Genomic DNA, 24,241 nt, shown 5'->3' on the forward strand with positions numbered 1-24,241 from the left:
CCCCAGCCAGCATAGCCAATGGTGAGGGATCATGGGAGTTGCAGGCCAAAACAGCCAGAGGGCTATAAGTTGCCCCGGCCCACATTAAGGGCTTTATAGATTAAAGCCAGCCCTTAAAAATTGGTCCCAGAAACAGACTGGGATGCGGTGCAGCTGGTAAATATGTATGTATACCATCGAAGCACCCCTTCCTAGTTCCTCGTCTAGCAGCCCTATTTTGAACCAACAGCAGTTTCCAGACCGTTTTTAAGGGCATCCCCATGTATGACATGTTGCAATGGTCTAGATGGGAAGTTACCAGAGCACAAGTGTCTGGCCAAGCAATTTTCATCCAGGCGTGGTTGCAGCAGGTATATCAGCCAAAGGAGATAAAAGGCACTTTGAACCCTGGGGCTTCCTGCACCTTGAAAGCAGCCTTCCCCAACTTGGTGCCCTCCAGATGTGTTGGACTATAACTCCCAGAATCCCCTGGCCAGCAGAGAGCTGTTTGCAACCAATCTAGGTTGGGGAAGGCTGCTCTGAAGGCAACCCTGGGTCAATAAGCCCCAGACTGTGAGCCTCATCCATGTTTCCAGGATGGGTTGAACATCACTTACCTGGGTGGATGAACCATCCTGCAACAGTACCTCCGTCTTGTCTGGGCTGCATCTCAGTTTATTCACCCTTATCCAGCCTGTTCCTGTGCCTATGCCCTGATCCAGGATATCCACAGTCTCATCTGCACTTGATGGAAAAGAGAGAAAGCCAGGTGTTGTCTGCATCCTGGGGACACCTCAACCCACATGACCTCTCCCAGTTGTTTCATGTTGATTGGCCTTCCCCAGCCTGGTTCCCCTACAACTGTGTTGGGCTTCCATTCCCTTTATCCCTGGCTAGTGGGGGATTGGTTGCAAACACCTGGAGGGGATTAACTCTGCACATGCTCAGAGAAACACTTTTCTTCCAGATTCAAATATGCCAGGGCTATAGAAAACAGATTCCAGAACTGAACCCTGACCCATATAAACCCTCTTGCAAGCTTGTTTAGTGGTGGTCTGTTTGTACCATTAACCAAGATATGTGCCAAGAGACAACGGTGCTTTTGAGGATTCAGAAACAATACACTCACTAATAGGTAAAGGCTACAAATTGCATTAAGCAGGAGCAAATTAACAAAGTGATTAAAGCAGAACACTGAAATGCAATGATTGCAGCAAGCAAATACAAAGCAAGATGATAAGGCTTACGTTCCTACAGTTGTTGGGAATCCCATCAAAATACAGCAACAGGAGTGACTCTGATAACTGCCTGGTACGCAGCACCTTTCCAGATCAGCCTGCGCTGAGACCCCACACTGAGAGTGTCTCAGGGATTCATATATACTATTAGGCTCATATTTATCCCACCCCTATCCTGGCCATACACCAATGACTTCGAGAATGTTTACACACTCTTGCACAGTGGCAGTAAGCCAGCATAGATAACGCCATCCCAGCTACTCTCCTAACAAATGGCTCACCTTGAGATCTCGCCAGAGGCTTATCTCCTAGCCTCTCAGGTTGTTCAGTCTCCAACAGATAACTGACTCTGGGTAGTAGTAGTAGTAGTAGTAATAATAATAATAGGAGGAGGAGCTTAACTTAAAGCAACAGGACCAACTGGAAGTCTAGGCACAGAAGGACCAAGTGTGGTACACCACTAACTCCCCGAAATAACTATTATCTTCAGTGTTTCCACTACAGTGTGTTCATGTATGCGGGTGCAGCCTGTGAGGTCTGTGATTCACATAGATACCGAGTCAGCCCATTGTTCCATCTAGCATTGTCTATCTGTAATGGGGCTATTCACACAACATGCTAACCCACACTCAGTGGTTGAGTATGGGTTGTTAAACTGTGGGTTGTTCGTTGAACCATGAGTTCGTATGTTGTTCGAACCCAAGACTTTTTCCAGAGGGTGGCTTGTTGACCACACTGAACAACCCAACATGATAACATGGATTCCCAGGATGACTTGTTTGAGAAAATAAGCCACATTGCATGGTTAACAAGCCATCCTGCAGAAAATATCCTGGGTTCAGACAACACACTAACCCACTGTTCAACAAACAACCTATAGTTCAACAACAACCCACACTCAACCACTGAGTGTAGGTTAGTGTGTTGAGTGAACCCAGTCAATTACTGGCAGCGGCCCTGCAGCGGTTTCATGCAAAAGGGTCTTTCCCAGTCCTAGTGGGACATGCTGGAGATTGAACCTGGGACCTTTCACATGCAAAGCATGTGTATTACTACAGAGCCAGGGCCCTTCCCCCTTCACATATACTGTTGTCTTCCTTACAACAACCCTGTAAGGTAGGCTGGCATTACTGCCATATTGCAGATGAGGAGGCCAAGGCTGAATGAATAGCCACCATCCTGTCATGTCCCCCATTCAGTTCAGCTAAGAAAGATGGATAACACTTGCTTATATCTTGTTTTTTTTAAGGCAAGTCTCTAGCCCTTAAAAGTATCATAGGTTATGAAGTGTATGGGGCTTGAATGGTGAAATCCTAGCAACCACATCAAGGGCTTCATTGGCTCAAGCGGAGGTTTGCTTACATACAAGTGAAATGGACTCCGTGATGGGCCAAGGACTGTGTTTGCCACTTTGCCCCTCTCTCCTTTTTCACATAACATGCTTGAAAAACTGGAGACAAGCCAGAAAGTGGCAAGGTCACATCATTTTGCTAATTGCCACCCAAGAGACTCTCACAGTCCATGCCTAGTCAAAACTGGAGTCTTGCTTCTGGAAGGGAGATTAAGCTGTTTGCTTAGACATAGAGGGACAGGCTGACATTTTTGGAAGGGGAATGAAGAACTTAAAAGAGAATAAGGAGGATTTAGTAGGGGGGAGGATTTTCTGGAGAAACTTATCTGCCTTGTTCCAGGGACAAGCAGACTGACTGTCCTTAAGTTTTGTGCCAGTGGGGGTCAATAGAGAGTGAGGGACATTGGGGCTACTATTTGATTCATTTTTTCCTTTTTGATTTATTATTTGATTTATTATTTATATTAGCTTCTATTAATATTTTCATATTCTATTTTTTATCATCATCATCACATTTATATCCCAACTTTTTTTCCTCTTGCAAGGAAGCCTAGGCAGCTTACATGGTCCTCCTCTCCATTTTATCCTCACAACAACAACTTTGTGAGGTAGGTTAGGTTGAAAGCCAGTGGCTGGCCCAAAGTCACCCAGTGAGCATCATGGCTTAGTGGGGACTTTGACCCGAGTCTCCTGAGTCCCACTCCAACACTCTAACCACTACACCACACTGGTTATTTGTAATAAAATGTTTTTGTGTAATAAAATAAAGAGGACCTTGCCTATAATTGATATCTGGACAAATATCTTGATATTTGTATAAAGATGGCTCTTCCTGACAGAAGACTTTGGTAGAGACTTTATGATGTCATGCCTAAGACCACCTAAATACCTCAAAGCAGAGGTGAGATTCAAAGCTGGGGCTTCCCAACTCAGAGCTCAAGCTGTCTAACTGTTGCTACATCCATTCTGATTAGGGATGTTGGATTTGGTAAAATCTGTTCCATCTACATTTCAGAGATTGTCAGGAACCTTTCATTCTGTTGTCCGCTCACTGATGGAAAGATGTAAGAAAAAAATGTATCAGTTGAATAAAGGTTTGTTTATTCGTTCAGTCGCTTCCGACTCTTTGTGACTTCATGGACCAGCCCACGCCAGAGCTTCCTGTTGGCCGTCGCCACCCCCAGCTCCCCCAAGGTCGAGTTTTTTCAGACTCTGGTCCTGACAACCCCTGGGCATGGAGTAAGTTGCCATCAGAGCCATGGTGATGTAGTAGATAGTGTCCTGGGTTTGAATATGGGACATGGACCCAGGAAGCTTATGGGGTGGTCTGTGGGCAGCTCTTTCTTTCAGCCTATCCTGCCTCTTGTGGTTGTCATGAGGTAAAACAAAACAAAACCCACTGTTCTTGAGCCCCTTCCAGGAACAGCAGAACATGAATGCCGACAGGGTGATAGTTACAACATTTTCAACCTAACTTACCTCACAGGTTTCACTGAGGATGCAACTAACGTGCAGATTATATGTTGTAACTTTTTCTCAACAGGGAGCAGGGTAGAGGGATGGGGGGGGCGATAGTATTGCCAGGGTTGATGGGACACTCTAGGGGCCTTCTGTATTCTTCACTGCTGCACAGAAAGGAAACTTTCACCAGGCATTTCAACTTCTCCCACTATCATGCTGTTGTAGCAAGAGAAGCTGCAGCTTGCAAAGGTCTCCTTTCTGTGCAATTGCTGATGGCACAAGGGCCCTCAACTTTTTTTTGCTGGCAAGGCTTCAATGGCTTTAACTGTTAAACAATTTTAACAGCTACTTGTCATACAAGCAAGTGAATCTTATTTTTCTTGGCATGGCGGTATACCTGGTGAGATATTCTACTCTTACATTTCTTCCCCCCAGCCTCTGTGTTTATAGTGTTAAATTGACATTTTATTTGTCCCTTTGTTTCCCTAATGTTTTAGATGAGGGACGGACAGAAGGTAAATCTCCAGATTTTTTAGACGACTCCCAGAAGTCCCTGCAGGCAGGTCAATGGTCAGGAATACTGGGAGCTGAAGTCCAAGACATTTGCAGACTACGTTCTACCCACCTGTGTTAGTTTATAAATTACTATGGAGCAGGAACCTGCCTATGTGGCCAACGAAACTTGGTCAGGCAAAAAGTATCTTCTGGTTTTTAGACTGTTTTAAATTGAAGTTAGTATGTAAGTGTGTGGTTCTAGTTTGGTGTTCCTGATGGTAAATTGTCTTACAATCAGGGTAAAAATCTTCACAGATACATGATAGGGCACCATGTACACAGCTTGTTGTTGTTTATTCAGTCAGTCGCTTCCGACTCTTCGTGACTTCATGGACCAGCCCACGCCAGAGCTTCCGGTCAGCCGTCGCCACCCCCAGCTCCCCCAAGATCGAGTATGTACACAGCTAGTGTGGTACAAATAATAAAATAGTCAGTGTACAGGCAAGATAGCAACAGCTTGCAATCGTGGTAGACCCTGCTCCATTTTTGTAGGGCAAGCAAAGTTGCCTATTATTATCACTATTTATTATTATTATTTATTATATTAATATTTATAAAGCCGACAACCCTATCTTTAGCTGGATCTGGCAACACCCCCGCCCCTCCCATGGGCCTGACCAAAGTTATATTTAAGGATTGAGGGGCGGGGGGGGGGGAGAGAAAGAGGCTTCTTTCCTCTGTAGGAAAAGTTTGGAGCACGTGGCAAGCCCCGGCGCTCAGCTGAGCACGGGGTGGGGGGCGCGAGGTCTCGCCTGGCGCGAAAGTCCAGCCCAGCTGTGGCGGGCTGCCGCGCAGATGTGGAGGGAAAGGGGCGCGGCCTGGGCTCCGCTGGGCGTGGCGGCCGGCTGAGAGGCAGGTGAGCGCAGCCCGCAGGTGAGCGTGGCTGCGCCCAAGGCAGGGCTGGCGGCGGCGATGATGTCAAAGCAGGCGGGGGAACGCAACTGCCAGGCAACAGGTTCCAGATCAGAATCTCGCTTTTCTGACACTTCGGTTTCGCCTTCCATCGCCGGCAATCAGGTGGCGCCTGCCTGATCGCAGTTCTTCTCCCCCCTCAACTTCTCCCTCCTTACCATGGGGGGCAAAAAGAAAAAGAAGGACGATGCCCCTGCCGAGGCGTCCTCTTCCACTGGCCTCTACGGTGAGTCCCTGCAGCGATCTTTGCTCGCTGAGTTTCGCAGGTGCTTGGGAGAAGGGAGGGGGCTCGAGGGAGGAAATATCGGGGGCTCGGGAAGGGCTCCCGAAGCTCCAGAATTCGGGGATAAATTGACATTTGGCTAACAAATGTCCCCCCCCCGCCCCGCCCCCTTTCTGTTTTTCTTCTTTGGAGCAGTCAGTTATTGGAGGATTTCTCTGATATCGACGCAGGAGAACGGACAGATCCAGGGTGCGGCGGGGACATTTGGGGGCTTTGAAAGATCGGGGGGTGGAACTTGAATCTGGTGTGTTTGGGGGGCCTTCAAGGCCCAACTCCGTGCTCTCCCCGCCCATCCCCATCTCTGCAAGTTCGAGATTTTAGGAATCTGTTGGGGAGAGCTCAGGAAGAGGGTTGAAGAAGATGGGAAGTGGTGAAGGCTTGTCGACTACAACCCCCATCATCCCCAGCCAGCGTGGCCGGCGAGTCTGCTGGCTGGGGCAATGGGAGTTGTAGTCCAACACAGCCAGAGGGGAAATTCGGGGGGGGGGCGGGTTTAGCTGGAACTATCAAACTACTTGAAGGGTTGGGAAGAAGTCGGGAAATCTCTCTGGGTCCAGAGGTTTGAACGCACAAATTTGCAAGTGATATTTGTAATGTGTTTTTTGGCAGCGGGGGTGGGTGGAGTTGATGCAGTAAAGGAGCTCACCGGTGGAGATAAGGATTTTTTATTTTGTGTATGTGCTTGTTCTGGAAGAGGAATGAAAATCTAGTTCTTTAGTGTTTGGATCATTGGGATGTGATCAGTATCCACTCATTAACTCCAGGATCTGAAAGTAGGAGGTGTATATTGGGCAGGGGGGGGGTTAGAAGCAAGGAATATCAGCCCCCCATTTTTGCAAGTGATTAAGGGCACAATCCTATGCATGTTTAGACAGAAAAAAGTCCTACAACTCCTGGCTGGCTGGGGAATGCTGGGAGCTGTAGGACTTGTTTCTATCTAAATATGCATAGGATTGCACCCTAAATCTTTTATTTATATAGCGCCATCAATGGCACAATACAGAGTAACAAGAAGACAGGTTCCCTGCCCTGAGGAACTTACAATCTAAACTTAGACACAAGGGCAAGAAGTCAACAGGCAATGGATAATTTGTTCAGTTCACTTGCAAGTATTTATGCTTATTTCCAGTGGGGAACTTGTGTTCTGACAACATCTGTAGGACCACAACTCCCACCTTTTCTGACCACTGGCCATGGTGGCTGGGGCTGATGGGAGATGGAGTCTGACAACATCTGGAGCAGCAGTGCGGGGCCTCTTACCTTCCAGATCTTGTTGGACTCCAACACCAATCAGTCCCAGCCAGCGTGGCCAATGGTCAGAGATGATGGAAATTGTGGTCCAGCAACATCTGGAGAATCACAGGTTCCCCACCCCCACAGTAAGGGATGTGGACTAAGGCATTGTGCTTCTGGAATACTTTGTTTGGTTTAGTTTCTAAAGGAGATGGGTAGGGGGAGTGAAAAGTTTCCACTTGACAACTCAAGGATTACTTCCTGTAGAAACTTACTCCAGGTAAGCCTTTAGTAGTGATAGCAGAGAGGACAATAGCTCTGGTAGAGCACCTGCTTTGTGTGTGGAAGGTCTTGGGCAGGGGTAGGCGACCTGGTGCCTGCCAGATGTTTTCAACTGCAACTCCCATGATCATCCCTGACCATTTATTTATTGCATTTCTATACCGCCCCATAGCCAAAGCTCTCTGAGTAGTTTACAGAAGTTAAGGTGTTGTAGTACAAAACATCTAAAGGGCACCAGGTTACCTATTCCTAGTCTTTGGGCTCAATTTCTAGGATCTTTAGCTAAATAATCGAGTAGCTGGTAATGGAAAAGGCTTCAGAGGGTCTCAACCAGCCAGAACAGTCAGTACTAAGGCAGTTGGACGAGTGTTCTGACTCCTGAGAATAAGGCCACTTCATATGTGCATAACTAACTTAATAATAATAATTAGCATTTATATAGTGCTTTAGATTAGAACGTTCAAAGTACTTCCTGGTATGCCTTGTCTTGCCATCCTTGCATCAATCCTGTAAGAGAGGATAGGTAGTATTGGAGATGGGGCCCAGAGATAGCAGCTTCTCAAAGACCACCCTGGTGAGTTGATAGCAAGAGGTCTTGCTATCAAGATTTGATAGCAGATTTGTAGCTATCAAGATCACCTCCAGATTTGTAGCTCAATCTCCTAGCTGCTATTCAAACTCTTATGGCCAAGAAGAACTCTATGGAGAGTATATAGAAAAACTGATTGATCTCCTAAACTTAAGGAAATAAAGGTTCCCTGTTTGGCCTGCAAGGGGAAAATATAAGCTAACATTGCTACCCTACTCCCTGCTATTCACAGATGAGACCAGGAAGCAATACTTGCTTATAAATAGAACAGTCGGGACAAAATTGTAATGATAACTCTATCTCACTCTCTCACACACACACACACACACACTCACACTCACACTCTCCCTGTCTGCCTGGGGAAATCAAGAATTATCAGTCCAGTAGCATTGCTGCTCTTGCAAATGTGGCAAATGCCTGATTCGGCTTAGGAAAACCTTCTCTCAGCACCAGTTCTTGCTGGCAAGTTGTGTACCCAAAATGTGCCAATGCTCTTGTGTCTGCTGGCAGCATTGAAACCCATGATGTTGTCTTATACTGAGTCAAAACCACTGATCCATCTAAGCCAGTACTTTCTACTTTGCGGGTGGACAGAAGTGAATGGGGATCTGCTGGTAGATTACTGGGTGACTTAGACCAGCAAGGCTTTTTGACTCCCTGTTTTTTTTAAATAGCAACAACGGAAAAGCTTCACCCACCCACCTCCTTTCTAAGTGAGTCCATCTGAATCTCTGATCTAACTCATATGTACATAAGTGCTTGTACATGTGGCTTATCCCAGTGTAGAGCTCATGAAGTGTAGGCAGTGATGCAGCTAGCTAATTTTAGACCCTGGACTTAATGGACTTTTGGAGCCCCCTTTAGAGACCTAGTGTGGTGTAGTGATTAGAGACTGGGACTCAGGAGATCCGGGTTCTAGTCTCCATTCGGCCATGAAGCTTATTGGGCAACTTTGGGCCAACTGCTGACTCTCAGCCTAACCTACCTCACAGGGTTGTTCTGAGGATAAAACAGAGAGGAGGAAGACCGTGTAAGCCGCTTTGGGCTCCTTGCAAGCGGAAAAAAGGTGCGGTGTAAATATAATAATAAATAAATAACACAAACATCAATAATTCTGTTGTGAAACACACCACTAACGTTTCTCTTTCTCCCACAACCACTATGCCATGCTTTATAACTGCTTCTACAGTCTACGGATCTTAGGATGACAACAACAAAACTATTTGCCAACCCTGATTTTAAACAAACAAACAAACAAACAAACAAACTCTGAGCACGTGCAGTTTTGTATTTTAAACTCGCTTAAATCATAGCACCATCATAGCTACAGGAATAATATGGTGTTTACTTCTGCTGCCGTTATCACCTGCCTTTTTTTGGTGGTCCACACTGGGTTCAGTAGACAGATGACTCCCTTGCCTGCATCGAGCTACCATCTTGCATCTGGCTCCATTCAGTAGATCTCAGAGTCAGAGGAGGCTGGTGACTGTGGGGCGGTGAATCTGCTCCGGGTTTCAGTCAGAACTCTAAAGGACCACACCGATGTCAGTGGGGAGATGAATCCTCTCTGGGTTTCAGTCAGAACCAGTCAGAACTTTAAAGAACCTACCTTGGATAGCTCCTTTAGAATTCTGACTGGTTCTGACTGAAACCCGGAGCGGATTCACCGCCCCACTGAAATAGGAGCCACCAGCCTCCACTGCTCAGGGTTCTAGTAAAAAGAAAATAAAGTCGGTCTCACATGTTCGAAGTCCACCCACACCTACCTCTATTCAGCCTGCCACGTGCTCTACCAAATAAGTACGAGGATGTATCCTGTTGAGTCACACCTCCTGTGAATGAAAGCGTATGGACGCTTTTGTATTATGCAAGGAGTCCTTGTCTGGCTGAATGTCAAGCTAATAATCACCTGCGTGAAACGCAAGGGTCCTTCTAGTACCCAGCTGTTTAATAAGTTACTTCAAGGCACAACTGCTAAACCTTTAGCACTTCAAACCAGTGCTGCAGTTGGGTAGTCTTAAACTCTGGACTGAATGGTCTTACTGGGGTGGAGGGGACTGTTTAGATGGTGTATTGTAACCTTCTCCAACCTGGTGCCCTCCAGCTGTTTTGGATTACAACTCCTAGCATTCTTGACCATTGGCCATGCTGGCTGGGGCTGATGGGAGTTAAAATCCAAAACAGCTGGAGGGCACCAGGTTGGCAAAGGCTGATGTATTGCTTGCTGTAACATGTACTCAAGATAGCTTCCTTGCGTGAAGTGGCTAACTTCCATTACGCCTTTCTGACTCTGGACGCCAAAGATTCCTCCCTTCTAGCTTCCTTTTAGGGCTTCCAATGGACAGGTGGTATTGAAATTTCTAGTTTTTAATAATGATGATAATGATGATGATAATAATAATAGGCATGTATTGGCCAACAGCCCAAATAGTTCAATATTTTGGCATCCTAATCGTACTAGCAATATATAGGTACCATCTCTTTGAAGGTCTTTGCAGTGACTTGGAATGAGAACCTGGAGAGAGTTGTGTGTGTGTGTGTGTGTGTGTATTAAAAGAGAAGTTGGCTTGTGTTGGATGCAGGGAAACAACTTAGCAAGAGTGAAAGCAATCTGAGTGAATAATTTATTTAGTTTCACAACTTTTGGTGATGTCTTGTGGTCAGAGTTCAGGGAAATGGCCAAGAGTCAGGCAGGGAGTGAAGCATTGTTCAGAAAGTTTGCATCCATCCCTTGGTTTAACATGTCCCTTTCACGGAATCTAGAAATCATAAAGCCCCGTGTAGTCTGAAAGCACTGTATGGATAATAGATAATCAGGAATAGACAACTGGGTGCTCTCCTGATGTCATTCCCACAGTCCTTTACCATTGCTCATGCTGGGTGGGGCTGATGGGAGCTGTAGTCTAAAAAAAATCAGGAGGGCAGTAGGTTGTCTATCCCAATAGATAGGGATGCACACTGAAGCGGCCCCAAAGGTATGAACCCGCTCCATGCCAATCTGAAGCGCCAGAGTTCGGCGAAAGAACATACACTTTACATGTAAAAGTCCCAGGGTTCAGCCCCCATATCTCCACTGAGAAATATCATTGGCCTCCGGGGTTGGAAAGGCCTGTCTTTGAGACTCTGGTGAGTTGCTGTTAATCAGATGAGACAGTCTTGGGCTAGGTGGTCCATTGCCCTTGTATTAAGGCAGCGTCATATGGTCATTTATATGGTCACCTGTAGACCCCCAAAGCTGGCATCCCTAGGAGCCAAGAAAGAGGTAATTCACCGCCCAAAAAAGACGATAAAAGAGGACAAGTCTGCATTCATCTTGCATATGATAATATATATATATATACAGTATACATTTAAGAAATCATTACTGTAATTTAAGTAGAAATATGAGACATCTCTCTGTCATGGGCAAGGCTGTGGCCGGGTGGCCTGTGTGCCTACCCGCTCTGCTGTCCAGGTGCTCACTGTGGATGGGCAAGTTCAAGGCCCAGCTATTCCTTCTGGTGGTTCTTTCTCTTTAAACCGCACTGGGACTGAGCAGCCATTCAAACACTGGACAGTCCTCTGTAAAATAATAAAACATCTGGCCATGTACCTGTATGGGTCCATCTCTGTTTGAAACAGGGACTTGCTTACGAAAAGTGCTGCTGCAATACATTTATTGGTCTTTAAGGCGGACTTCACCAAGCTGGTGCTCTCCAGATGCGCTGGACTGTATTTCCCATAATTCCCAGCCAGCATGACTAATGCTGGCTGGGAATTATAACAGCTGCAGTTCAAACACATCTACAAGTCACCAAATTGCTGCTATAGGGTGCAATCCTATGCTGGGGCATGCTGGGAGTTGTAGGCTTTTAGGATTGTGCCCTCAAAGGCTCTTTATAGTTTTCCTAACATCCTCCTGATCCAAGCAGTTGAGGCATGACATATTTTACCAACTGCCCCTAAGGTGTTTTTTTTTTTTAATTATTGTTATTATTACATTTATATCCCGCCTTTTTCCTTCTTGCAAGGAATGCAAGGGGGTTTGCATGCTCCTCCTCCTCTCCATTTTATCCTCACAACAACCCTGTGAGATAGGTTAGGCCAAGAATCCGTGACTGGCCCACAGTCACCCAATGAGTTTCATGGCAGAGATCTGGGGCTAGAACCCAGATCTCCTGAATCCCAGTCCAACACTCTAACCAATACACTACACTGGCAAATGTTTCTCTTGGTATCAAAACAAGTGTAGTTGTTTTCATCTGGCAAGCGCTGGAGATCCATGCCCCTTTTAATAATCCTCTTCAGTGGCTTTGGCGACGGTCCTCTCCCTGTCTGGGCAAAATGGGCTTGTATCCTTTTCTTGAGGGGGTGACAAACCATCCCTGGCGACATGTTTGGCCAGAAGGGTGTAGCCCAACAAGGGGGAGAAGGAGAAGGCGGATATTTGCTTACCTCTGCCTAATCGAGAATAAGGAAACGCAAAAAAAAAAAAAGCCGCTTTCACTGGGAGTCTATAAAACACCCAAGGTCGTGATCAGGACAGTTTGCTTCTGCAGCCAGCAGGAAGCAAAACTATTTAAATGGAAGGAGGAAAGAACAGCACCAGCGCCAGGCTCTCAGGGCCCTTGGGCAATGGGCCCCCTCTCTCAGCCAGTCCACCTTTTCACTGCCATTGTCACCAGCTGCTATTGTTCCTCATTCTTGTTCTCATCGTTGCTGCGGCTTGCTTGGCAGGCAGAGCACGTGGGGAGTGGCATCTACTGCTCCTCTTTTTCGCCACCACCTCCACCTCACTGCGGCTGCTTGCTGCCACCACTGCCATCGGGGCTGGGTCCAGGGTAGGCATGGATGGGCACCTACCGAGCCCCCCCCCCCAGCAGGGGCCCACTGACAAGAGCCCCTTGGAATTGCTCCTCCACTTCACCTCTGCAACCGGCTCGTTCGCCTGCCTCTCGCTCTGGCTCAAACAACGGCAGTGGCCCGAAGGAGGAGCGGTGGGTGCCGCTGCCCCCTGGGTCGCCGATTCTCTGCCTGGCGAACAAGAAAGAGGCAGCAATGATGCACAAGAGCAGCTGGTGACTATGGCGGTGAGAGGGCAGGCTCACCGAGGGAGGGGCCCGTTCACTGTGTCTTGCCCAAGGGCCCTCCAAAACCTGGAGCCAGCCCTGCCAGTCATTCATTTCCCTCCGATTGTTGGGCAAATCTAACCTGCCATCGAATGAAGGAATGAAGTCCTGGCTCTGTGGCATCCAAACCACACCCAGAAGTGGATTCCCTGTATTTGCATGGTATTTGTGTAAGTCAAAAGCAGGAGAACTGATCCTGCCATGGTACACTGATGAGGATGGTATGATAGAGGCTTTAACTAAAGCTGTTTTTCTTGCTATAAAGTAGGGGTGCAGAGCCTCAAGCACCCAGGCCAAATCTATGCCCACGCCCCCTTCTCCTATCCCCATCTCCTTTCCCCCAACCATCTTTTGTTGGGTGGTTTTCTGGCTTTTGTGCAGTTATTCCCCCCATTCTGAAAGGTCAAAATGCCTCTCCAAAGGCTGAGTTCCTGGCAGGAAGAGTGTCAAGCTACAACATGATGGCTTTTTTTTTTTTTTTTTGGCCCCACCTGCCGCTGAAATGGGGTCCCTCAGAGCTTCTCCAGAACTGAATTCATCCCATGAGCTGGAAGAGGTTCTGCACTTCTGCTATAAACAGACTCCACACATTTGACTGTATTCTTCTCACACTGTTAGCATCCTGAGGGCAAGCCCAGCACATTTTGTGTTCAGAAAGGAGTAGAGAGGGGCGGGTATGGGAGGGATGGAGGGAGGACTTTCCTTTATTCCTTTCATTCCAGGAATGTAAAGGTGGGGCTGGAATTCCATTGGCATGAATGGCCTTTGGATCTTCTCCCTTGGCTTAAAGATGCCAACAAAGCGAATCAGGCCCATAAAACGCTTGTGCTGTCCCTCAAGTGTCATTCAGTTAAAACTCTTTAGGGCTGACTGAGAGCTTGAGGGGGCTTTGGGCAAAGTGTCCATTATTATTATTATTACATTTCTATACTGCCTCATAGCCAAAGCTCTCTGGGTAGTTTACAGAAGTTCAACCTTTAGACCCTCCCCACCTGTGGGCCCTGGCAGGCTTACCTGGCGACAGGCAGCAGCGCTCCAAAGAACACAGTTGGCGGGGGACAGCTGACTCCAGCCAGCATTTTAACTTTTCACAGTACCGTAGAGGAGTGCTGTAAGTGGGGGCATTCTGGGAAAGTTAAATGGCAGTTAGATCAAGGGGAGGCATTAGCAATGGGTCCTGCTGGGGCCGTGGCAACTGACGCCAGGTTCTGACCTCAGCCCTGAAACTGCTGCGTTCTGCATGAAAGATGAGTTATGAAAAATGCGGAAGCAACAGTAGTGAAATACCTTTATTGGGATGAACTCAGTGGAGGCTGTGACTCTGATGTCAGTGGGGCGGTGAATCCGCTCCGCGTTTCACTCAGAACCAGACAGTTCTGTCTGGTTCCGACTGAAACCCAGAGCAGATTTACCGCCCACTGACATTGGAGCCACAGCCTCCAGTCGGTGATCTGAAATTATAAGCAAGCGCTTGAGTTTGCTACAATTCTTCCTCAGGCTGGCCTCCCCCCCAGCATTTCACAGGTGAAGACAGATAATATTTATGACAGACCCTTATGCCAGGGGTCACTGCCTAAGGCTGCCCCCCCACCAGTATCTTTGCTGTAGGCCTTGCTCCACTTGCTCTATCTGTTAACCCTGCAACAGTCTGTTCTCCACAAATTTAAAAGCCAAAATGACGTGTGTACCCTGAATTAGAAGATATACCGGAAAAACACATAATTATCCATTAGTTTGTTCCTGACTCTCCCAAATATACTTCAGCAGTTGTGTGTGAAATGGGAGGCTGCACAGTCCTTTAGTCAGCGGGCCTGTTTCCACTAGCGATTTATTCTGAACTGGCTGCGTGTGGAGGTTGATAGGGATATATGACATCGTGGCCATCCAGCAACCCCCTTCCCTGCTTATCGCAGAACAAACAGATTTCCTGAGATTGCTTATAGTCCGATTCTTTTCCTTAATTCGGCTTGTCGGTGCTTTTGTTGTGGCATACACCAACCCCCCGCATTTACTCCAGTGTGTTAGCCCTGACCAGAGGTGTGCCTTTCACCGTGACCCCGGTCAAGGGGTGTTTCCCCAATGTTTTCCCCTCCTGTGTTTCCCTGATGTTTCTGCCATTTCCCCATTGGCCACCAGAGTTCTTTTTTTTTTTCTTCTTAGTAAAGGATTAAAGTAAAACAGTGCTTTAGCACTATGTCGCAAACCAGAAGTAAGCACTCCCCATTCACCAGCCTCTAACTGTATTGATGTTGGACATTTAAAGTCGTTACTTTATCAAGGGCTAAGGCTGATGCTACTAAAAGAGCCATGGGGTGAAGTGTGCATATATAAGTTCCCATCCAGATCGCAGTTCTAGAGGTAGTTACTGCAGAATCCTCAGTTGCGCATTTAGAAGACATCACTATCACTCCACAGTGAAAAAAGCCCTAGTTCTCCAGCAGCACCTCTACCCCCCTCCCTTGCTTTATAACACTATTGCACATTTCTTCCATCAATATGCATGCCCCCTATGTCAGTATCTCACAAACACGAAATAGCACTAACAGGCATTTGCGCTATTGTGCGATAACGTATTAGTTCAGGGGTTCCTGCTAACTCCTGTTGTAGTCAATGAGGCTTGTTCCTGAAAGTGCACTATCACGCGTTTGTGCTCTTGTATGATAGCGCATTTATCTTCTAATAGAAGATAAAATCCGCCTTCTAATGCGGAAGCCCGGTATTTAGAGGGAAAGGAAAAAAATGGGTGGAATCAGGCATAAGTCCAGGAAGTCTACTCTGAAGTAACTCCCGTTGCAGTCAACAAGGCTTGTTCTCGAATTTACTGTGATTGCTATTAAGCCAAAACACTAAGTACACCCAGGGTACATCATGTATTCATCTGGTAAAAGGCATAGTAAATCCCCTAATGGCTATGAAGCACTTTTTCCAAAGCTGTGTGTCTCCGCAGTTTAGTTCAAGGCTTTTTGGGAGTAATTAATGCCAGCTTCAATCCTTTGCATCATCGCCTAACCGGGGGGCAGGAGAAAGGGGAGTAGAGCCTGGAAGGGAGAGCCTCTCTTATTGGTTGACCAGCCCCTGCCAGTCTGATGATGTTCACTTCCAATCCCCCCACCCCACCTGGAAGTATGTTTCTGTCAGCGACCTATAATGATGCAGTGCAGTCCTTCGTGGAGCCCTGCACAGAGCCATGCCGATTCCATGAAAATCCAGTATTCCTTCGTTCACTTCACCCTTCTGTTGTCGTGGAAACATGGCCAGTGCTTCACCTGCGAATTACAGACGTTAACATTGGTTTAGAAAGCAGAGTTTGATGCTGCAAGGCAGGGCCGGCCCTCCCATGAAGCAGGATGAATCTCCTGCCTCAGGTGGCAGAGCAGGAGGAGTGGCAAATTGTGTGCTCCCCCCACCCCCACCAGGAAGCCTCCATCCCATGCGTGCCGCTGGGCAGATGCTGCCGGGCAGGTGGATGAGGCATTTGCCACAGTGGGAGAGCAGAGCCACCAGGGCTCTCTGGAACTGCTGCCCAGCCCAGCAGCACAATAACTGGTGCTCCATGGACCCCCGACAGCCCCACCATCCTACTGCGGAAAATGTCCGCAGTAGAACAGTGGGGCTGTTGGGAAGAAAAACCGAAGGGGCTTTTCTGAGCAGCAATCCACCCTCTGGGTGGAAGGAACCCTCAGAGCTGGGCATTTGGGCATGGCTGTGTCTCTGCAGAGCTGTCCGGGCTGCTTTTTAGGGTTGACATGGTTCTTCAGAGAGCAACAGCAGTGGCAATGGCGGGGAAGTAGGAGATGGGAGCCATGGAGGGGAGAAATGCAGTGTTTGGCACGGGGGGTGGAGGGGGGTTATGCAGCAGGGGCGGGTGTGTGCTCTCCTGCCTCAGGTAGCAGGAGAGCTGACACTGGCCCTGCAGTAAGGAATACCACATGGCAAGGTGGGGTTGCTTAGAGCAACCTTTCCCAACCTGTAATAAAAGTTTTACAGCACCCTCTCAGATTGTGGCATTTCCCTTTCAAAATCCTTGTAGCTGGGGAGCCTTTCCGCCAGCAATTGGTTTGCTAAAGAAGCCTTGTATGTTTGGAAAGGATTTAGGGACATGTTGCGTATGGGGCACCTCCAGATGACGATGGACTACAATTTCCACCATTGCTAACCATTGACCATGCTGGCTGTGGCTTATGGGAGTTGGAGTTGGAGTCAAACCACATCCACATTATAAAAGGATATTGGAGCGTGACCAAGATGGTAAGGAGTCTGGAAACCAAGTCATGTGAAAAATGGTTGAAAGAGCTGGGTATATTTACGCTGGAGAAGACTAAGGGAGCCATGACTGCGGCCTTCAAATATCTGAAAGGCTGTTATGCAGAAGGTGGAGCAGAGTTCTTCTCTCCTGTTCCAGAGGGCAGGACCAGAACTAGGCTTTCTTCACACATGGCTTTTATCCTGCGTTTGAGATTGCTCCCTCACGAAGTTTGCGGGCTCTTTACATGACACTGTGAACCTCCAGGGCATCTCCTGGACTAAATGCCCTTCGTTCCATTTTTAAATATATCGCAGATAAAGAGCTGTCAAATTACCCCATTGTGTTCCGCATGAGTTCCCTCCATGAAAAGAGGGAAAGCGGCAAGAAGAGGAGCGAGATCAATGAAAGATAATGGAAGATTCAGATATGGGGATCATAGAATCATAGAATAGTAGGGTTGGAAGGGGCCTATAAGATCGTCAAGTCCAACCCCCTGCTCAACGCAGGAATCCAAGAGAGAATCCAAGGGAGAAGGAGGGAGAAGGGGGAGGGGGGAAAGGAAGCAGGTGAAAAAGGGAGTCATTGTGATCCTCCATTTAAAACGGAAGCAGAAAGTCCCGTTTTAAATGCAGGACTTTAGGCTCATGTAGAGATGCCCCTAATGAGTGGATATTGTAGGGAAGAAGAGTTTGGCTAAATGTTAGGAGAAACTTCCTGATGGTAGGAGCTGTTTGACAGTGGAAGAGACAGATTGCCATGGGGGTGCGGGTGGCTTTCATAGTGGTGGGTGGTGGACTTTCAAAGAGTTATTTAAACAGAGGTTGGGTTGGACGGCTGTCCTGCACTGAGCAGCGTTTGGGGCTGGAATGGGTGAACAGGGGTCAGGCGTGTGGGTTCTACTTTGTTTTTAACTAGAATCCCAAGATTCACCTACAGGAGCCTGGTGCAAAGAACATACGCTCAGAATTTAAGAACGCTCAGAATTTAAGAACGCTCAGAATTTAAGAACGCCGGGGCCCAAGACTTTGTTTGAACACCAGAACTGAGCAGAGCTCATAGTCCTTCTGCACAAACAATCTACTCCTGGTTACCCCAAGCTTCCTTAGTTTCAGCACTATAATTTAGGTGTGAGTGTTGTTATGATTATTTATCAAAAATCAATTTATATAACATATCTAAAAATCTCTTTGGTTTAGAAAATAAAAAATTAAAATACATCATCATGTATGTGTATGTATACAGTCAATAGGTTGCTTCTCCTATTAAACAACTGGGAGTTAGAAACACTTTCCAATCTACTACTGCAAATCACCCAGAGATCTACCTTCTGCCCACCCAGAAGCCATGACCACCAAGGTGTCCTTACCAGCTCTATAATTCTGTGTGCATGCAGTGACATGGATGTGCTCTAGAGTAGCCTTTCCCAACATAAGAACATGAGAAGAGCCCTGCTGGATCAAACCAAGGGTCCATCTAGTCCAGCATTCTGTTTGCACAGTGGCCAACCAGCTGTCAACCAGGACCCACAAGCAGGACACAAGCTCAACAGCACCCTCCTGCCCATATTCCCCAGCAACTGGTGTACATAGCCTTCCTGCCTCTAGTACTGAAGGTAGCACATAGCCATCAGGACTAGTAGCCATTGATAGCCTTATCCTCCAGGAATTTGTCTGACCCCGCTTTTAAAGCCATTCAAATTGGTGGCCATCACTATACCCTGTGGCAGCAAATTCTGTAGTTTAACTATGCGCAGTGTGAAGAAGTCCTCCCTTTTATCTGTCCTGAATCTCCCGCCAATCAGCTTAATGGGATGACTCCATTGGGTTCTAGTATTATGAGAAAGGGACAAAAATTTCTCCCTATCCACTTTCTCCACACTGTGCATACTTTTGGCCTCACAGTGGGTGAGGCCAAAGTCAAAACTGGGTGGGGCACCCCCTTTTCTTTCTTACCCCCTTTTCTTTCTTACCCCCTTTTCTTTCTTTCTTTCTTTCTTTCTTTCTTTCTTTCTTTCTTTCTTTCTTCCTCCTTCCTTCCTTCCTTCCTTCCTTCCTTTCTCTCCCCTTCCCTTTTCATTCTCTCTCCTTCTTCCTCCCTGCCCAGCAAGCTGCCAGGGGAGGTCAAATTGAACTTCTGAACCTATTGCTTGCAGACAGCTTTGGAAATGAGGTGGAGGGCTGTAGGTTGTCCATCCCTAGATTAGACTGTGTCTGCTGCAAGCAAACAGATCCTTTCTCTCCCCCTCTGTGTGTTGCTTTGTTTTACTCTCAAGCCTGAAGAAGCATTCTGTTGGCCTCAAAACTTCCTAACATTTTGTGTTACCGGCTTGCACAGTTGACTCAGCACAACAAGGTTGCAGGCCTGTAAATATTTAGATATATATATTTATTTAGCATTAGTCCACAGACTATTTGCATTTCTTTACAAATAAAATGAAAATGCACCCACAGACAAAAATGTATGCTTGTAACAGTATCAGGAGAACAACCGCGTATACGTAATATTAAATGAGCAACATCAAGGATCATCATTTGCACGTATGTTCTGGATGAGGGTAGGCCTGGGAGTGTGCTTGTCAAGACCCCCCTGAAGTTGTGCCTCCTCTTCTCCGCTGCAACCTGCTTGCTCACCTGCCCCTCGCTCCGACCCAGACAATAGTGGTGGTACGAAGGAGCAGCAGGAAATGCCTCGGCCTCGTTGCTCCCTGGCTCTCTCCGTGTCAGGCAAGCAAGTGGTCGCAAAGATGAGAAAGAGGACGAGGCGCAACAGCAGCCGGTGGCAGCGGCAGCGAGAAGGCAGGCTCACGGAGGGAGGGAGGCCGTGGAGGGTGCCTTTCCTCACTGTCCTCAAGAACTTGGAGCCAGCACTGCTCTGTGGTCTGATTTTGAAAAGTGTATTTAAAAACATTGAAACCTTCTAGGTAATGTTGACATGACTCTCCTCCAGTAGCACCACGTCTGAATGAATCATATTTGCTCTAGCCCCCTGGTGGAAGTCACAATAAAACATCATATGTATCGATGGCCTGGTTCACACGTAACAATCCAGAGCATGTGTTGAGTATGTGTTGAGGCATGAGTGGTCATTACATGTGAATCCTGCACTATGGTTTAACTATGCGTTGTTAACCACAAACAACCCAGACTTCACAACCCAACAATAAACTGTGGGTTCTTTTCCTGGGTTGTTCATGGTTAACAGTCTATAGTTAAACCATAGTGCAGGATTCACATGTAATGACAACCTATAATTCAACAACAACCCATACTCAACCTGTACTCTGGGTTGTCGTTATGTGCGAACCAGGTCAGTGTTTCAATATCCCCAGAATCACAAGGGCAGAGTCTTACAGCAGTAAGTATTTCTCCATACAAATCCTCTAATAATTGGGACTGCATCACATTAAACCTTGCTAATGTGAAAGCCCCATAGTACTTTGGGATAGTCAAATTCTGTTTTTCAATTTCAACTGATAGTATGCAGTCAGTTCCTGTAAATATTAACAACTGTGCTGTGGGGTGAACCATGGAGGTGGGGGAGGCTCTCACGGCACTATTATGATGTTTAAAAGGAAGTTTATCCTTTCTCATTATCTGAGATTAATATTTATTTGCCACAGGGGCAGGAAACAGTGGTAAGCAAAAGCTCTCAACAGATCTCTGCACCTCCTTAATGGAATATGCTCCATCTCCATCCTTCAGTCCATGGGATACATTAAAGGCCATTTGGCCCTGCATAGCAACCTGCCTTATACTAAGTCAGACTCTTGGTCCATGTAGCCCAGTACTGTTGACACTGACTGGCAGCGGCAAGATTTTTTCCAGCCCTACCTGGAAATGCCGGGGATGGAGCCTGGGACCTTCATGCAAAGCAGTTGCTCTGTAATTGAGCCGCACTTCTGGCCCCTGAGTTATGGCACCCCCCAGATGTGTTGGACAACAACTCCTTTTATCATCTCCAGCCAGCTAGCCGAAGGGGTTGATGGGAGTTGCAGTCTGGCGCACCTGGAGGGCACCAGCTTGGAGCAGGCTGCCCTGTCCATTTATTTTGCAGCATTTGTTTGGTTCGTAGTCGGCGTACCCATATGCCTCTTTACAAGTCTTTGGAGGGAAAGGTAAGAGCAAAGCCATCATGCAGCAAATACATCAGAGGAGAGTTAACGGGGCTCGGGGGCTTCTATCCAAGGGGAGGGATTTCAGGTTTTATTCTCCTCCTCCAAGGAGCTTAGAATAGCAGGGGTTAATTCTATCCTCATGAACGTGCTGTGCAATAGTTTAAACTATGGGCCAACCAGACAGGATGTTTGTCATGTACAGGGCTGGCCCAGGACATGGTGCTGCCCAAGGCAAAGAACAAGATGATGCCTCCTCCCATTTCATGTACAAAAGCCAACCGGACTTCAACACGGGCAATGGGTCAGTGTCCTCCACTGCAACGAAAGGGACAGGCTAGATTAGGGAGTGCACAGCTCTCTCCTCAAACACGTTGCTGCCACCTCCCAGTATCTGCTGCTTGAGGCGACCACCTCACTCTGCCTATTGGTAGGGCCGGCCCTAGCCATGTAGTTTATCCTGACATAGTTCTTTCTGTTTAACCAATCACTGATGCAGGGCAGCCCAAGCCAGATCAGGACCATGGTGTGGGAGGCTTCAATCCTGTGCCCCCCCCCATGGTTCGGGTTGGGACTATGGCTGGGGCAGAGAGCCTGCCATGGATGGTCCTGATTCAGCTCACCCCTCCTCTCTGCTGGGATTCCTGAATTAAAATATCACCTCCGCCACTGATTATTGTGTGTCCTTGGTCAAGTCGCTCAGTTGCCTATTCCTAAGACTCTTGGGGACTTGGCAACTACAGCAAAAGCCTCTGGAAAGCTGGCGTGGTGTAGCTCCCTCCTTGCTCTGAGCTGGCTCTTGTGCATCTGCTGCCACAGGCTGGATCCAACTTGTGCTATGGTGCTGACAAAGTTGCCTTTATGTTAACAACATAAGAAGAGCATTGCAGTATCAGGCCAAACCAGAACCTGCCCTACCATTAGCCAAAGTGAGGCAGTCGCCTCAGGTGGCAGACGCTGGGAGGTGGCAGCAAGGTGCTGGAGGAGAGAGCTATGGATAGGCTGACCATATTTCCTTGAGACAAAAACGGGATACTGGGATGACAAAAACGGGACGGGGTTATGTAATGTCCCACCGGAGAGTTTCGCTGTAATAAAAAAAATAGCTAATAGTCTGTTGAGCTGAAATATGAGTCTGAAAAGTCCGAATCAAACTGAATGTAGGGCAGAAAGAATCCCTGTGGATGGAATAATGGTAGAAATAACAGTAAGACTCACCCTCCTGGCTCACACACGCTGAATGGGGCTTAGCCGCCGCCTCTTGAATTCCCCACCACTGCAGACAAGCAAGGGGGTGGCGTCTGATCGTCGCTAGCTCAAGAAGCCTGGCCCTGGCTGGATAAAGGAAATGGAACTTCCTCTTTCATCACACCAGTAGATTTACTGCACGCATTGATTAGCATAGAGCCTTATGATAAGCGTGTTCAATTTTTTACAAAAAATAAAAAACGGGATGAAATTGACATTTATATTAAAATGTCAGGACGGTCGGGAAATATGAAAAAAACGGTACTGTCCCGTTTAAAACGGTACGTATGGTCAGCCTAGCTATGGACCATGCAGCCTGCCTTGCACTGCCCAAGCTAGCTTGCTGCCTTCAGGTGTGGTGGAAGATGCTGGCCCGTTGCCAGTGTTGAAGAAAGATTCAGCTGCCAGTCCATTTAGCTGTTGTACGTGGAATGGGAGGGGGCACCGTCCTTTGCTTCAGGCAGCAAAATGCCTTGAGCTGGCCCAGGACCAAAGGATCTTGCTGGTTCTGCTTCCTACAGTGGCACTGAAGTGAAGGCAACTGCCCTCTCTTCTTCCACCCACCCCAGAGACTGGTATTCAGTGGCACATGGCCTCTGAAACTGGAGGTTCTGTAGAGTTATCATACATGCCAGCCTTCCCCAACCCGTTGCCCTCCAGATTTTTTGGGCCACGACTCCCATCACCCCCACCATGCTGGCTGGGGACAATGGGGTTTGTAGTCTGAGGCAGTCAGAGGGTAACAGTTTGGAGAAGCCTGAGAGCAAACTCAATTCTCCAAGTGCCAGCGCTTATGTAACCCAAACGGCACAACCTGCACACAAGAGGGAGGTATTGGCAGGCTTGGAGAAACCTCAAGCGTTGCATAAGTACACGAAAATCTTTCAGGAAAAAAAGCCTACAGTTTGTGGTGGTGGCAGTGAACCTCCAATACAGCTTAATGAGGACTGAGCATGATCAGTAGCCACAGAATGTTGGCTGACTGTTGGAGGGGGGGAACCTGACAAACTAGAGGGGAGGGGGAATGGGATGGAGTCTCCTGGAAGAGGGCATGCTTGCCTGGCTGGCACTGTGACCAGATGCCTTTCACACTGCAACATTTTGTTGCAGGTCCCACTTGTCATTAGTTAATAGTCATTGACAGATCCGGTCCTCCATGAATTTGTCTGCTCCTTTTAAAACTATCTAAACTAAGCTGTTGTGGAACTTCGTAATGTGCACAACAGCAGCCTAGAGTCTTTTGCTGACTTGGACTTTGAGCCTTCTTTCCACTGGACCACATCAGCTTACGAATGGCAGGGCTCCCTGTTGCAGGTCACGTCCTTGGTGAACTGGTCTGACCAGAAATGTGAGCATTGCGCCTCCATGCTCAGCAGGCAGAGTGAGAGGGTGAGCCCTTCCTCTCCAGGGAAAGCCTGGAATGTTCGTTGCCCTGCTGCGTTCATGCACTTAATGTGCCCGCAACCGAGAGCGAGTGCACTGCACCGATGGCATTCCTCTTGCCGCAGTGTAATTATGATAATTATTCACGCTCCTCCTGAAGTAAATGCAGTGTGGCAGAGTCTCAGGGCAGGCACAGGTTGAGGACAAATCATGATTTCTTATGGTCCTCTGATATATATATCCCTTTACACTGATGAGGCTT

The 24,241-nt window shown here is 47.5% G+C and overlaps 1 protein-coding gene across 3 annotated transcripts in view; it reads left to right on the forward strand.

The window, feature by feature from the left end:
- Nucleotides 1-5,469: 5,469 nt before the first annotated feature.
- SLC44A4 (solute carrier family 44 member 4) overlaps nt 5,470-24,241 on the forward strand; it is a 65,027-nt gene continuing 46,255 nt past the window's right edge. The window contains exon 1 of one of the 3 annotated variants that reach the window (XM_084841079.1): nt 5,470-5,722. In XM_084841079.1, coding sequence (XP_084697205.1) covers nt 5,656-5,722 — 67 coding nt within the window. In that variant the 5' untranslated portion in view covers nt 5,470-5,655. The remainder of the gene's footprint in view (nt 5,723-24,241) is intronic. The other 2 variants (XR_014788644.1, XM_084841080.1) reach the window with 2 other exon arrangements.

Source organism: Heloderma suspectum, chromosome 2 (genome assembly GCF_057233095.1).
Source record: "Heloderma suspectum isolate Gila_16-S chromosome 2, 16-S_ref, whole genome shotgun sequence".
Taxonomy (NCBI): Eukaryota; Metazoa; Chordata; class Lepidosauria; order Squamata; family Helodermatidae; genus Heloderma; species Heloderma suspectum.